We start from the raw sequence: 17,309 nt of genomic DNA, 5'->3' as shown, positions 1-17,309 counted from the left end.
CCTCAACAGTATCACCTCAATAATGTTTCCTTAGAAAGAAAGCCACAAACAGGGGAAGAGAAGGGATTATGTCTCTTCTATTGTTACGTCATTGATTTTACATCATGTGAATTCAACTCTTCATATTATACTAGAATTAACTGTGACTCAACTATGAGTATTATAATTGTAGGAGTAAAACTACTATAAACTGTATTTTGCACACTTATTTATCATGATATAAATTTTATTATATGTTCTCAGTTACTATATACATTGTAAATTCATACATATATGCATAGAGAGAATATACACTATTTGAAAAGAGTAAATAAAGGTATTTTTGAGAATAATTTTGACTCTATAAATTTTTCCCCTTTACCTCTGCCTTAAGATTCCAATCCCTTTTATGAGAGGCTGTTCCATTACACAGTGACATTTCTAACAGAAAACAATTTTTCTAGATCAGGAAAATTTTAAAATTTCACTCTCCCTATCCTTTGAATTTATTTAAAATATGTGATGTTTTAAATAAGAATAATTAAGAAAAATCCACTGAATTTTCATTTGCTATATATTTACTATTAAGGCAATCGATATACATTTGAAAAATGAACTATATGTTCATGATTCTCTAGAAGTCTAAATAGAATTTAAGTTGGATTTTAAGTAGCAGTTTCTAAAACATAAGTCTTCTTAAAAATTCATGCTTTGGCATTAAAATAAAATATTCAAAAATTCTACCAGAAAAGAGATACATATGTAACTATACAAGAATTCCAATAACAAACAAATTAAAGGAAAGAGAAGGACTATTTAATATTACTTCCTATATCTACAAACAATTATTTTATTGTCAAAGAAGTTAATACATAGTAGTAAAAGCAAAGACTTAGACCTGTGCTTGGCACATTATGAGTGCTACATTTAATGTTTCCTCTAATTAGTATTATAATTATTACCATTACTATACACAAAGAAGGACAATTCCCAAATATATGTCTTAATACAGACATTACTTTTTACGTTAAAAAAAAAAAAAAAAATAGGGACTTCCCTGGTGGTCCAGAGGGTGAGACTCCGTGCTCCCAATGCAAGGGGCCCGGGTTCAATCCCTGATTGGGGAACTAGATCCCGCATGCATAACGCAAATAAGAAGTCCGCGTGCCGCAGCTAAAGATCCTTGCGTGCCGCAACTAAGACCTGGCACAGCCAAAATTTTAAGAAATATACGTGAGTGTGTGTGTGTGTGTGTGCACGCTAGTATGTTCATTTTTTTCTGAAAATGTCCTAATCTTTATTAATAATAAGCATTTCAATTATATAGCTGAATTTAAAATTATAATCCAATAATCCATTCAAAAAAGTAGATATTGCTCCCTTATATCTTTTATTTTCAGAATATAGCAATGGCCACACTAGGCCTATAGTGAAAGAACACTTTAAAATTAATCCCAAATATCATTAATAAAAGCAAACCACGTTCCTGCTACTAGCAAAAGAAGTTCTTCCTAAATGTACCTGTGTCACAACTTTTCTCCATTCCCAAACAATACAGAATCAAAAGACTAACTGCTCTTAAAAAAGAAAAAAAATCTCAGACTGTTCAAGCTTTAAGTGATAGAATTAATTTAACAAGATAAAAGGAACGGCAATCAAATAAGGCAATCAAAAAACTAAAATAAACACATTCTTAAGAGGTGATCTATATATGAACTTGGGGAAAAAAATCAGACCAACAACACTCAGCAGGTGTCCCCAGGATTCAGAACAGAGCCTGACACATACTATCACTTTTTAAAGAAGCTGATAACATTGTTCAAAAGATAAAGTAACATGGCATTGGATATACAGCAAAACCTTTACAAAAAGTCAACTTTCCCACCTTTGAAAACAGACATGAATACCTATCAGTCTTTTCCATCAGACTGTTAGCTCCTCTCAGGGAAAGGGATTTATCTTTGTGCCTCGCATACGATAGTCCCTGAATAAATGTTTGCTAATAAAAATAATTGTTAATGCAATTGAGGACTAAGAGTAATAATGAACAGAGGTTTTTCATTCTTGTTTTTTTGTTTTTTACCTGTGGAATGATGCCAGCCTGGCTCTCTTCTTGTTTACCCATCATTGTATAAGACTTCCCAGCACCAGTCTGCCCATAGGCAAAAATACAGACATTATATCCTTCAAAGGCATGTAAGAGCATTTCCTTTCCAATATCATTGTACACACGGTTTTGAGATGCAAAACAGGGATCTTCGGGCTGTAAAGATTAAAAGGAAAAATAAATGGTATTTTATTCATATTGTTTCCTATGCTTATTTGATTACTTCTATAATAAATAAAAGTGTTTGAAATCAGAATAATCACCTAAAATATATTTTTTAAGTCCCCCCTACATATAGTTTATTTTTCCCATTAAATGCACACACACAGAGGCACTATTAGAGACATCCAGGCCAGCCATACATAAAAATATCTACATGAAATTATCTGACATGATTACATTTCATTTTACATAACCTTGAAAGTATCACTCTTCCATTCACAGGGAGCTCCAAGAAAATTTTAAGTGGAAAATGGGGCTGAAAGATCAAAGATCAAGTCCACATATAAAAATATTTCTTTTAATTCGCTCCAGGTGGTGTGGCTATTTCTCAATAAACACAGCTTTCAGTGAAGAATGTTTTCCAACCTCTTTCACAGGCGCTTCCCTTGGCAATTGGGCTTTGCAATAGTTTAAAACACCTCCTACTCTAACAGAAAATAGGAAAGAAAGAACAAAAAATGCATAACAAAGAGATGCAGAAGCAAACTCTAGTTTAGGAACAATCCCTAGAAGCCAGCAAGATTTGGGGTCCTATAATCAGTAAGGGGATACTGCAAAGGGTCTTACTCTTCATTTCCCTAGATGTTGGTAATCTTTGCTTTCCCTGTGGACCTGCAGGCTCTTTCAAAAGGTTTAAAACCCACACTGTTCTACCACGCTGCACCATGGGTACACTCACCGAGGTGTGAGACCAGTAGGAGTAGTCAAAGCTGAAGGACTTTGGAGCTTCCTTTGGGTTCTTTGGGTTAATAATACCTAGAGGACGAAAATGTTTTGATTTTATAAGTGACTCAGTTAAATGTTTTTTAGTTCAGCATGATGTTATACTGTAAACTCAAAACATCCAAATCAGTAAATTCATACCACTGAATCTGAATAGGGCAATCGAAAAACAAAAATAATCACATTTTTAATAGGTAGGATCTATATAGAGAACTTGAAAAGAATAAGACCAACAACATTCACTAGATGTCACCAGAATTTACAACAGAGCTTGGAACATCGTACGTGCTCAGTAAATGTCTTGTGTCTGAATCCTAGGTAAGTTAGCAGACAAGATTTGGAAATGGACCATGTTACTATTTCAAGGTGCTTCATAAGCCTTGAAATATTTCAATATATCAGAAATAAAAGTTAGCAAATTGGGGCTTCCCTGGTGGCGCAGTGGTTGGGGGTCCGCCTGCTGATGCGGGGGACGCGGGTTCGTGCCCCGGTCTGGGAGGATCCCACGTGCTGCGGAGCGGCTGGGCCCGTGGGCCATGGCCGCTGGGCCTGCACGTCCGGAGCCTGTGCTCCGCAGCGGGAGAGGCCACAGCAGTGAGAGGCCCGCATACCACAAAACAAAAGAACCAAAAAAAAAAAAAAAGTTAGAAAATTACTGAATTAATCCAACCACTATTTAAAACAAATGCTTTTTAAAGATACTATTATGTACTTAAGAAAAGCATTTAGTAATGAAGCATTCATTGGAAGGATAGTTTTTGTGAAATCCACAATTGATAATAACTAATACGTAAGTTATTAGATATATGTATATATGTGTGTACGTATGTGTGTGCATGTATACACTAGAAACACAGACCTCTAAATCGTCTGTAGACTGTCATAAACAGTAAAATTACTTTTGACTGAAAAGTATGAAGCCTCACTGTCCATATTAAAAGTGCTTTCTCAGGACTTCCCTGGCGGTCCAGTGGTTAGGACTCCATGTTTCCACCGCAGGGGCACGGGTTCGACCCCTGGTCGGGGAACTAAGATCCCGCATGCCACACGACGTGGCCAAAAAATACATTAAATTGTTTTTAAAAAGTGATTTCTTATGTGATTAACCCAGTCACATACTTCAGGGACTGACTGAATGCTGAGGCTTGGCCTCTCTTCCTCCCTCACACACACAAAGCTTTAGCACCTCATATTTCACACGGAATAGAATCTTTGTAACATGTGGTCATGAAATCACCTCAAAGCCCAGACCAACCAATCCACTTCTCTAAGGCAGGGCCACATCCCAAGCTATCTGAGATCAGGATTAAAAAATAAATCTGCCCCGGGCAGCTGTTGCTCAGGATACAAATAGCAACAGTTGCTACGGTGCTTAGCTCTCTCTCACTGGATTCCACGGGGTGTGGCCACACTTATGTTCCAACCTCAAATGCTGACAGAGTATTAACAAGGCTCACACAGCACATAATCATGTGACAAGGAGACATGGTTCTAGAAAGAACATCTCCCCACACACAAATGGTAGCCTAAGCAAAGATGTACACTTCTAAACAAAAGGCACTACCTACAAGATTTAAATAATAGCCAACATTCATGGAGCACTTACTCTGAGCTCTAAGTACTTTCTGTGCACAAACCTGTTTAATCCTCTCGATCACTCAATACGGCAGATGTTTTATTATCCCCATTTTATAAAGAAATCATCACAAAGAGGTTAAGTAACTTACCCAAGGCTACAGAGCTAGCTAGTGGCAATTCAGGATGTGAGTTTGGAGAGTCTAGTTCCTGAGCCCAGTCACCCAACAATTAAATACTCCCTACATGCGGCGATCACCAAGGCAAACACGGTAAGGCATTTCTATGCATATGCATACATATGTGCATGTAAATGCACATTTATGACCACTGCCCCCCAAAACTGTATCACAGGCATTGCTCAGAACTCTCCTTACAACATCTGAAACTAGGAACTATGAGAATTATAGTTCCTAAAAGATGAAAGACCACACACAAACTCTACCAAGAAAATGGAAATTAGTGTCATACTTCGTGAACCAGATTCCAGGTTTCAGTGGCTCAGCAATGAGGACAATAACAAGATATAGGGGGCTTCCCTGGTGGCGCAGTGGTTGGGGGTCCGCCTGCCGATGCAGGGGACATGGGTTCGTGCCCCGGTCCGGGAAGATCCCACATGCCGTGAAGTGGCTGGGCCCGAGAGCCATGGCCGCGGAGCCTGTGCTCCGCAACGGGAGAGGCCACAGCAGTGAGAGGCCCGCGTACCACAAAAAAAAAAAAAAAAAAAAAACATGATATAGGATATGACCTCTGAAGTAGACTTTACCACTCAAAACCACGGTTAAAATAAACACTTTCTAACCTTTAGGAAATCCGCTGTCATAAAACTTTTAAGCCGCATTTCATTAAATCTTTAGCTACTCACTTGTAGTACCAATTCTGCCAAGAACGATTTAATAAAGGGCAGGTTTTCAGATCCTACTCCTTTGTTCCCTCTTCTCTAGTAAAGAAAAAGAAAAACTATGCCAGAGAGTAACTTCCTTGATTCACACGAAATCCTTTTCCTCTTCCTCAATATACCCTTCTCCCAGATCTTTGAAACTTCTGAAACTAATAAATTTTCCTAACTTCCATCTTCAAAACCAAGCTGCTTTTTATTTTTATCTATTTTTTTCTTTCCAGCTATTATGCATTCCACTCAGCACATGGATGCATGAATTCATTTAACAAACTTTTTTGGGGCACATTTGCTGTGTATTAAGTGTTAGATATACAAAGAAAGATAAGAAAGATACAACCTTTTTTCTTTTTTATTGAAGTAACATTGGTATATAACGTTAGATAACTTTCATGTGTACATTATACTTCTACTTCTGCATGCACTATACCAAACTGCCTTTTAAATAACTGCCTCAGGCAACAAAAATATCTTTAACATAAATAAATCAAAATATAATTTTAAAGAGCCATTTATATAAGTTATGTCAAACAAGATGAAATTTACCCACAATATTTAAAAGATTTTAATTCCTAAATGAAAGATATTTATATTAAAGACACCTTGGAAAAATGCAAAATTCAATATTCTTGTTACCTGACTTAGGGGGGGAAAGGTGTAAGCAGAAAGACTCAGAAGGTATGGGTCATTTCTATATGTTAGAATGGGTGGCAGTTACAGAGTTGTTTTATATTTTTCTTTATATTTACATATACATTGTATTATCTTGACTATTTTAAATAGTTACCAGCAAAAATTTTTTAAACTCCAAAACTCTGCAAAGGAAAAAAAACTGTTATAAGGATAAAATATTAATGACAGCGCTTGAGCACATCAGAAGCCCGTGAACTCCACTATTACTTCCACGGACAATGAATTAATATTTTCATATGTGCCAAAGGATTTTTCTTTCTGAATAACAGCTGTGATCTAACTCACTTCCTTTAACCCAACTAAGAAACAGGATGTTTCCAACCATTAATAAAAATGGGGAGGGGGGGAGAGAGAACATGTAATAGAAAGGGTATAGGATTTGGAAACAAAGGACCAGCATCAGTAAGAACAATTAAGAAATATATTTAGATTTAGGGAATTCCCTGATGGTCCAGTGGTTAGGACTCTGCGCTTTCACTGCTGAGGACCCAGGTTCAATCCCTGGTTGGGAACTAAGATCCCACAAGGCGCACAGCACAACCAAAAATATATATATAGATATAGATATAGATATAGATAGATTTTTCCATGACCTTGGGTATTGCTATACTTTTGTGTCCCCTCTAAAACTGAGGTAAGGGACTTCCCTGGTGGTCCAGTGGTTAAGACTCTGCGCTCCCAATGCAGGGGGCCCAGGTTCGATCCCTGGTCAGGGAACTAGATCCCGCATGCCATAACTAAGAGCCCGCATGCTGCAACTAAAAGATCCCACATGCGGCAATGAAGATCCTGCGTGCTGCAACAAAGACCCAGCCAAACAAATAAATAGTTAAAAATAAAACTGAGGTAATACCTAGTTCACAGGATTAAATGAGTAAAGCACTACACAAATGTTAATTTTCAAAAATAGGTACTTTATCTTGTTTTAAATTCTCCCAATGTTTGGTGGGTATGATAACCATATTCTGTGGTTTTTAAACCAAAGCAAGAAAAGTTCACTGATAAAATAAGCTAAAGCATAATATAAGAATTCTACTTCTTGGCAAGAGTCAAAATACTACATTGGAGTCCTTTAGATGTGCCATCAAATCTCTGGTGCTCCTAACACATTAAAAATCCCTTCAGTACATGTACCATGTCTTATGGATCCTCTACACTGCCCTACACCAAAAAGGCACTCAGATGAATGTGCTCCACAGGTCATGTGTAATTTTAATTTCATTAAATCTTGTACCATTTTCAGGAACCTAAAAGGAAGAACCAAAAGAGTATATACCTATGCAATATACACATAAAATACCAGTAAATTTTATTAACTTTCACAGTAAGAATATAGAGAGAATTCTATCACTGAAAAGACTGGGCAATATTTAACATAGTGATTCTTGTATCAAAGTCAACTGAGCTAAAACACAGTGTGCAGGACTTCTAACTTGTCTCCCAGAAAGCATGCACATATGAATGGAATTCTAGTAATTAATGAATATGTTCAACATATAAACCATATTTTCACCAATGTAAAAGCTATTACAAATACTTATGCCTCCCAGGGTCAAGTGTTAATCAGTGGACAGAGTTTGTCTCAGACAAATCAACACTTTTTCTTCAAGGAATGGACTCCTGGCGTATCTTTGAGGACTACAGTCAGAACATAACTCTATTTTAAGTGCTGTATACTTCATAGTGCTTTATTTCCTATAAAAATCATCATTTCATGCCACTTTTCAAGACCCCTTTTAAAGTCCTTCTGAACCTGAGGCCTCTTCTTCTATCAAGATTTCTCTGGACACACAGTGTACTCCACATCTGGACCCACCTCCACCAGCAATTCTCCACATCTGATCTATGTTGTCAGTTCTACTTTCAAAATGTATCCAGAATCCCACGACTTCTCACCACCACCTGGTCAAGTCACCATCTCTCTCACCTGGATGACTGCAATACCTAACTGGGCTCCCCACCTTTCCCCTGGGCCCCTGAAAAGTCTCATCTCCACACTGTAGATAATGACCCTTCTCAGACGTAATCCAGATCACCTCCACGGCAAACCTCCAGTGAACCTTCCGATCATACACTGAACAAAAATCCACTCCCTCTGTGACCTCCTCTCCAAAGATTCAACCTTTACTCCGATCCCACTAGCCTTCTTACTAAAGACACATTCTCATTTCAGGGTCTTTGTACTTACTGCTCTGCAGGAATGCTTTCTCCCAGGTATCTGACTCGCCCACTCCCTAATTTCACACAGTTCTCTACTCAAACATCACCTTATCAGACAGCCCTTTTCTGACCATTTAATTTAAATCAGCATTCACTTCACTCTCCATCCTCTTACCCTGCCTTATTTTTCTTCATTGCTCTCATGACCACCTGACTTATTATATGAGGCACTACACTAGAATGTAAGTTCCATGAGACCAGAACTTCTGTTTCATTCACTGTTCTATCCCCTAGCTCCCAGGACAGTGCCTGACATACAGTAGGTACTCAATATATACCCAAAAAACGAATGAGTATGCTAGTTTCATCTTTCCTTACAGACTGTCCCTTCTTTGTGGCTGGAAACCATGACCCCTCTTTCTATGTCACTCACGGTACTGACTTCATAAGCAGGTGACGCTTATTTGTGAACTGGAATGTAGCTCTCTCAATACCACTTGCTTACTGAGTCTTTTCTCCCTGAGCAACCAACTAATTCAGCTTCTGGCAAGAATCATTAACCTCCGGGAAAGGAGGTATCTAAATTCCAGTCTAGAGAACAGAAATACAACTTCTAGGAAACAGCAGTAATAGGTAAACAGGGAACAAGAGGAAAGATTACCAGGTTTTAAATAGTACAGGCAAAAGAAGATGTGCTGATGGAGGTCAGCAGGAAGGGCAAGGATAAAGGAAAGTACACCGGGGGCAGAAGAGTGGAATAGGTACTAGAAATCCCTCTTCTTCCCCAGGTCTTTACAATTGTCTTTTACACTTTGTATTTCACAGGAAACATGGAATCTCATGGCAGACGGAGGTATCTTACCACATTAAAATCTATTGCTGCAAAATTTTCTCCAGTGTCCCAGATGTGACAAGCTTGCCTCGCATACCGATTCTCGTGTAGGTATGAAACAAATTCTTGACCTCACACACAAGACACACACCCAAGAGGCACTGTCATATGGTAAAAACACCAAAAGATGTAAATAGATGCTAATATTCTCAGCATTCATCTTTCCAAGTAGTTCCCCTGAAACATACATTCAATTAGAAGGGTGAGGTGCTCAGCACCTGGCTCAATGCCCAGCACAGAGCAGGGATTATACAGGAACTGGTTGAATCACTGTTGAATATCTACATATTATAGCTACATCCAGGATGGTGCATCACTCAAAGCCCAGATGTTACAACAACATCCATCCGGACAAGTCCATGTTCCTGATCTTTCTGCCTATCTTCCAGTAGTCCCTGTCCCTTTGCCCTGTGTACTTGTACTCAATGAGCTCCCAAGTCTGAAATAATGCTAGTTTCCACGCTGACATTACTCTTTCTCAAAGGAAGGGTTATCACAAAAGATCCCAAGATCCTATTTTAAGAAAGGAAAAGTTAGGAGCCCTTTATTCACTGGGCACATTTACTGAGCACATTTATTAAGCACAAACTATGTACCAGGCACTGGGTTAGGGATACAATGGCAAGCAAAAGAGTTATTTCCACCCTTCTAGAGCTCAGAGTCAATGGAGGAGACAGACATATAATCACACAAAATAAATACATGCTTTCAAATTATGGTAAGATCCATGCTAGATAAGCATGGGGTCCTATAAGAACATATAAACAGAAACATATAAAAGAGGTAATTTTTTAGTCAGTAAACTCTGATTTGGTGAGAGAGAAGGGGGAGCTGAAGGATAAGCAGGAGACAGCTAAGGAAAGCCGAGTGATAACAGTATCAGCCGACACCTACTGAATGCTTACTATGTTCCAAGCACTATGCTAAAGCATTACATGTACACACTCATTTAATCCACACAATAACCTCACGTTATTATCATCTCCATTTTACACTTGGAGCGCCTGAGTTGCCCAAGGTCAGAGCCTGAACTGAAATTTGGACCATCTGGCTCCAAGGCTCTGACCCACTGGGCAATGTGTATCCCAGGCCAGAGAACTGCATTAGGAAGCCCTGGGGCAAAAAGAAGGATGTGAAACCCAGGCACTGGTTTGACAGGCGTAGCTCAAGTGCAGTGAGCAGCAAAGGGTGGAAAAGCACTAAAATCTCAGGTCGTGGACAGACCTCAAGGAGCTGGTGAACCCCTGAGCACTGAGAAGCCACTGGAGTGGCTTGACTACAGTGATGGATAGACTAAAGCATGGAGACTGGATTGGAGGAAAGCATGAATGGAAGTATGGAGACCAATTACACAGAACACAACCACTACTGCAGAACATCTTTGCCATTTACATAATGCCCCATGAGAACTGCATCTGGCATCAGAAATCCATGAGTTCCAGTCTGCGGCATTTGTGGGGGCCAGGAGAAAGAAAGGTCAATTCCTATATCAAAAGCATTGTGTTTCTTTTTTTTTTTTTTTTTTTTTTTTTTTGCTGTACGCGGGCCTCTCACTGCTGTGGCCTCTCCCGTTGCGGAGCACAGGCTCCGGACACACAGGCTCCGCGGCCATGGCTCGCGGGCCCAGCCGCTCCGCGGCATGTGGGATCTTCCGGGATCGGGGCACGAACCCGTGTCCCCTGCATCGGCAGGCGGACTCTCAACCACTGCGCCACCAGGGAAGCCCAAAAGCATTGTGTTTCTTGATCCAAAACTGAATTTTGTCTTACAATTTGACCCAATATTCAATGATCAAAACCTGAGTTGATCTAGAAAATATTTCTAGAAGACATTATTAAATATTTTAGCAGTGAAGGAAATAGAATACTGTAGAGGCTTTGATCTAACTCCACCCTAAGTATCCAATATTATCCTAGGGTCCATCTATACACTCAGCACATAACAATCAATAAGCCTCAGTTTTCTTATCTGTAAAATGGGTACAACAATAATAGTGCCTAACTTTATAGAACTTGTTGGGAGGATTAATCACTAATCGATGTCAAGAGTTTTAGCTCAGGGCCTAGCACAAAGTAAATACTCGAAATATTCTTTCATTTAGCAAATACCTGGGTGCCTACCATGCCCCAGGCCTGAAGGTATCTAGTGAAAAAACAGTCCCTGCCTTGAAGGAGCTTACATTCTAATCAGGAAGTCAGATAATTAACTAATAGAGATAGTACAACCTGGAAGAAAAATAAAGAAGACTGAGGAGACATAACATGACAATGGAGGTAGCAGGAGTGACTATTTTAGATAAGAGTGGGCAGGCTGCCACATCTGAGCAGGGACCTGCATGACATTTAGGGCCCGGCAAGACCACCAGTGTAGCCAAAGGAGTAAACTATAATGGCATGTGAAGTCAGAGGGCTAGCCAGAGGCCAAATTCTCTGGGGCCTGTGGCCAAGGTGAGAGTTTTTAGTTATATTCTAAAAGTGATAGGAAGCCAACAAAGGACTTGAAGCACAAGCTGACATAATCTGATTTACATTTCTAAAATATGACTCTGCCTACTACATAGGAAAAAAAGCAGAAACAGAAAGACAGGAAGCTACTGGAGTGTTCTTGGACTAGAGTAGAAACAATAAAAAGTAACCAGGTTCAGGAGAGACTGTGAAAGCAGAGACAACAAGACTGACTTACTGATGAATTACAGGTGGCCTGTAAGAAAAAGAAGACAAGAGTGACCCCAATATTTTTGGTCTGAGAAACTAAAGAATGGGTAAGAATGAACGAAGAGCCACTTTAGTTGGGCAAGGAGGGGAAATCAGTTCTGTTGAAGACACGCTGAGTTTGAGATACTTCTTAGGCCTTTAAGTAGAGTTAAATTAGCAGCCGGGTAGACAAGTGTAGAGTTGTACAAAGGGGTGCAGGCTGGAGAAATGAATTTGGGAGTCATTGTCACCTCAATGACATTTAAAGCCTTGAGCCTAGATGAAATCACTTAGGGAATCTGTCTTCTCTGTAGACAGAAAAGAGATCAAAGAGGAGAGACAAGGTCCTGGTGTACTTTTAACACAGGAGGAAAGGAAGAACAGAGAATGGCCTAGGAGGAAGGAAGGCAATCAGGAGAGCATGGGGTCCTGAGAGGCAAGAGACAAAGGAAGTCAAGCTATGTTAGCTACTATCATAACCACCTTCTGGACTCCCAAGAGGAAGAGTCTTTGTCAGGCTATCACTTGACTTCCCCATAACTCACTCTGGCTCATCCTCACCTCTGGGCCTTGGTTCCCATCACCATCCAGATCTCATCTGGTTTCCAGGCTGTTTTCTTAACTCTCCCTTTATAAATCAGAAAGGCAGCCTCAGAACCGAAGATCTGATTGTATCTTTTCCCAGGTCCACAGGGGAGAGGACCTCGAGTTTATCCTCTCCCTGCACCTTGCACACCTTTCCCCTTGTGCCTTCAGACTTTTTATTCTTCATGCTGTAGCTGACATTCCTTACCTTAGAAGAGCCGGAGAAGAGTGAAGAACAGGACAGCACCTTTCACGTAAAGGCTTGAAGACCCTTATTCAAGATCAATGGAATGCCTTAAAATGACTCCCCATAAAATGCTCCATAGGCTTCAGTTTACTGATGAACCGCAAGACCATCTTCTCTTTCTTAGAGTGCCTTCAAGTCAAAATTAGCCTTACAAAGTCTGCTAAGTCCCCCAACTTTACCCCCCTTTTCCCTGGCCTTCTTTACAACTTTGTTACTCCAGCATCAAGATGCAGAAATAGGGCTTCCCTGGTGGCGCAGTGGTTGAGAGTGTCCACCTGCCGATGCAGGGGACACGGGTTCGGGCCCCGGTCTGGGAGGATCCCACATGCCACGGAGCGGCTGGGCCCGTGAGCCATGGCCGCAGAGCCTGCGCGTCCGGAGCCTGTGCTCCGCAACGGGAAAGACCACAACAGTGAGAGGCCCGCGTACCAAAAAAAAAAAAAAAGATGCAGAAATAATGTTTTAATTACTAAGTCCTAGAAAACAAGGCAGTCAAAACAAAATTTGTACTTAAAAGCCCTTTTATTCTCCAGAATAAATTTGTTTATCTAACATCTCAAAGTCTCTATGTAGCAATTACACTGTCGTTGTGTAATTGTGTAAACTATTAAAGATTTTGTCTGCAACTACAATTAACATATCATCGTGGCAACAGTGTAACTTTATATTCACTTTTCTCTGATGGCATGTTTTGAGCTTGTTAAAAATACCAGTGATATCTTCAGCACAAACTTTCTCTTCCAAAAACTTTCTACTATATCCAAATTTAAGAAAAATGGCACACGATTATTTTATACACCATTTATATTCCAAAACCATAAAACCAAGCCCCAGAAGCATCCTCTCCCCCTACTTAGAATAATATATTTCCAAAAATATATTAAAATGGCATAAAGCATATTGCCATAAAGTAGATTTGAGCAAAAGACCTACAATCATAAAATTTCCTGATCTTTTAAAATAACAAAATTAGATTCTAAATCTTATAAAACAGGATAAATGTACTATATGCATTCACTATACAGCTGACCCTTGAACAACATAGGTTTGAACTGTGTGGGTCCACTTATATGTGGATTTTTTCAAAAGTGAATAGTACAGTACTACACGATCTAGGGCTAGTTGAATCCATGGATGCAGAACCGCAGATACAAAGGGTCGATAATAGGTGGATTTTAAACTGTGCAGAGGGTCGGCATTCCTAACCCCCTTGATGTTCAAGAGTCAACTATATACTCAATCCCAGAGTATTAAACATTCAAATGGAAAAAAAGAAGGAAAAAATCTACCAACTCTGTAGTGTCACACTGTCATCAAGTGAGTATAAAATAAATATGCTAGCTACAATAAACGTTAAACAAACTCTCAATTAACAACAATTCTGCTCTTCCTAAGCAAATTTTGAATGATTCTGAAGGGAGATGACAGGGAAGGCCCAGCTTTTCTTCAAGCTAAGTGGTACAAAGATGTCTCAACTAATAATAATGCCCTTTTTATTAATAATTTCCCTGAATCAAAAAAGGACATCAAGATAAATTTTAACCTAACAGTTGAATTCTAAATAGACACAGGCATTCAGTCTTATTACACGGAATAGTAAAACTTAATGTTTTAAGAAGCAATATATACAGGTCAGAGATTAGGAGTGAGAGCTCTGACCAAAACAGACATATGGATCAATGGAACACAATACAGAGCCCAGAAATAGACCCCCACACCTACGGTCAATTAATCTTCGACAAAGGAGGCAAGAATGTACAATGGAGAAAAGACAGTCTCTTCAGCAAGTGGTGCTGGGAAAGCTGGACAGTCACATGTAAATCAATGAAGTTAGAACATATGCTCACACCATACACAAAAATAAACTCAAAAATGTTTAAAGACTTAAATATAAGATAGGACACCATAAAACTCCTAGAAGAGATCATAGGCAAAACATTCTCTGACATAAATCATAGCAATGTTTCCTTAGGTCAGTCTCCCAAGGCAAGAGAAATAAAAGCAAAAATAAACAAATGGGACCTAATCAAACTTAAAAGCTTTTGCACAGCAAAGGAAACCATAAACAAAACGAAAAGACAACCTATAGATTGGGAGAAGATATTTGCAAACGATGCAACTGACAAGGGATTAATTTCCAAAATATACAAATAGCTCATACAACTCAATAACAAAAAAACAAACAACCCAATCCAAAAATGGGCAGAAGACCTAAATAGACATTTCTCCAAAGAAGACATACAGATGGCCAAAAGGCACATGAAAAGATGCTCAATATCCCTGTTAGAGAAATGCAACTCAAAACTATAATGAGGTATCACCTCACACCAGTCAGAACGGCCATCATTAAAAAGTCTATAAATAGTAAATGCTGGAGAGGGTGTGGAGAAAAGGGAACCCTCGTACATTGTTGGTGGGAATGTAAACTGGTACAGCCACTGTGGAAAACAGTATGGAAGTTCCCTTGAAAACTAAAAATATAGCTTCCATATGATCTAGCAATCCCACTCCTGGGCATTATCTGGAGAAAACTCTAATTCAGAAAGATACATGCATCCCTATGTTCATAGCAGCACTATTTACAATAGCCAAGACATGGAAGCAAACTAAGTGTCCATCAACAGATGAATGGATAAAGATGTGGTATATATATATATATACACACACACACACACACACACACACACACACACAAATGGAATACTACTCAGCCATAAAAAAAAAGAAATAATGCCATTTGCTGCTACATGGATGGACCTAGAGATTATCATTCTAAGTGAAGCCAGAAAGAGAAAGACAAATACCATATGATATCACTTATATGTGGAATCTAAAATACGACACAAATATACTTATTTACAAAACAGAAACAGACTCACAGACATGGAAAACAAACTTATGGTTACCAAAGTGGAAAGGGTTTGGGGGAGGGATAAATTAGGAGTTTGGGATTGGCAGATACAAAACAAAGAGTGAGGGCTCTGGAGCCAGACAGCACCAGTTCATTTTCTAGTTCTCTCAGTCCTAGATGTGTGACCCCAGGCAAGTTAGCCAGTATTTATGCCCTCATCTGTGAAATGGGGAAAATAAGATTATCTGCCATAGGACTGTGGTGAGGATTAAATCAGTTAAAGTCTGTAAGTACCTAATTGTGGCTGGCATAGCTTAAGTGTTTATTATTGTTGTCGTTAACTACTAATCGAAGTGGTTTTCCCCCAACTAAAAGGCAATTTAAAAAGTAAAAGTTGGGCTTCCGTGGTGGTGCAGTGGTTGAGAGTCCACCTGCTGATACAGGGGACGCAGGTTCGTGCCCCAGTCCGGGAAGATCCCACATGCCGCGGAGCGGCTGGGCCCATGAGCCATGGCCGCTGAGCCTGCGCGTCCGGAGCCTGTGCTCCGCAATGGGAGAGGCCACAGCAGTGAGAGGCCGCGTACCGCAAGTAAAAGCTGCTTTTGTTTTCCCCTTTACCCATTTTGCCTCCTCAATTTTATTCACAGTTACAAAGGGATCTCTAGTATCAGACCAGAACAATGTCACAGGGAAACAGTAATTGTAGTTAAATCATTTCCTCTTTACGTAGCTTCTGCTAACTCTGGCAGTATAGTTTTCTGTTCTGCCAAAACAAAAGAGGCTTCCCAGACATTCCCCACCTTTCCTGGCCCTGCCCCTCAATTATTTAGATATCTCTCCTAATACCTTCATAATGGTCACCACACTGCTTTGATTACTTATCTCTAAGATGAGACTAAAAACACTCTGAGCCCCTGGTGGCCTCCCAGCCCATGTTTGCTGAGTAACAAAAATCTAATTTCCCACATATGCCCTCAAAAACCTAATTTCATATTTCTTATTCTTACCACCTATATGTACAAAGCACTCATCCCTAAACAGTACAACCAAGAACAGTTTTTAGCCCACTAGAAATGTTTGTTCATAAAATAAGCACGTTGTTGATATGCTACAAAAAATAAATCTATGAACACCAACTTCGCCTACTATAAAATGGGCACGAGCAGCCCCTTTCGCGGCCTCTCTAACCACACTCCAGACCTTGTGAGCTCCCGCTGCAAGTGCTTCACACTTCACTGGGCAACTACCAAAAGCTATCAGCACCGTGTTGTTGGCACAGACTTTCAAAAATGAACTCCAAAACAACTCTTGAGAATTGCAAAGAAGGCATTTAAAACAAACAACAACAACAAAAAAAACTGGGCATGGCTGCTTTCCCCTTTGAAAAAAGCAACAAATGTACATATAAAGGCCACATGAAGTACAGTCTGGATTTAATCAAGGCAACCTCAAAAGACTAAAACAGTAAGATGCAAAGCAGCAGGTTTCCTACAAGATTTTTTTCAGTCTTCTCTCTTGGCCGTTTCAGAATCCAGATGTGAAAACAACTTATTTAGGTAACTGAAGAAGTTTGAATTATACCCTATAATAAAAAGCAGTTCCAAACACACAATACCAAAGGCCTCCTCCTTTAGTGACAGGTTCAACTGTTTCTGCCTATACATTTATATTCCCATTGAAAATA

General features: G+C 39.5%; 1 protein-coding gene across 7 annotated transcripts in view; it reads right to left on the bottom strand.

Annotated features, from left to right (window-relative positions):
• KIF1B (kinesin family member 1B) overlaps positions 1–17,309 on the bottom strand; it is a 150,355-nt gene that overhangs the window by 107,858 nt on the left and 25,188 nt on the right. For all 7 annotated transcript variants that reach the window (XM_082613275.1, XM_082613274.1, XM_082613276.1 and 4 more), the window contains 2 exons: positions 2,988–3,064; positions 2,063–2,242 (listed from right to left, as the gene is read on the bottom strand). In XM_082613275.1, coding sequence (XP_082469401.1) covers positions 2,063–2,242; positions 2,988–3,064 — 257 coding nt within the window. The remainder of the gene's footprint in view (positions 1–2,062; positions 2,243–2,987; positions 3,065–17,309) is intronic.

The sequence above is a fragment of the Mesoplodon mirus genome (assembly GCF_964341445.2).
Source record: "Mesoplodon mirus genome assembly, chromosome: 3".
NCBI lineage: Eukaryota > Metazoa > Chordata > Mammalia > Artiodactyla > Ziphiidae > Mesoplodon > Mesoplodon mirus.
This window is presented reverse-complemented; position numbering and strand designations above follow the sequence as displayed.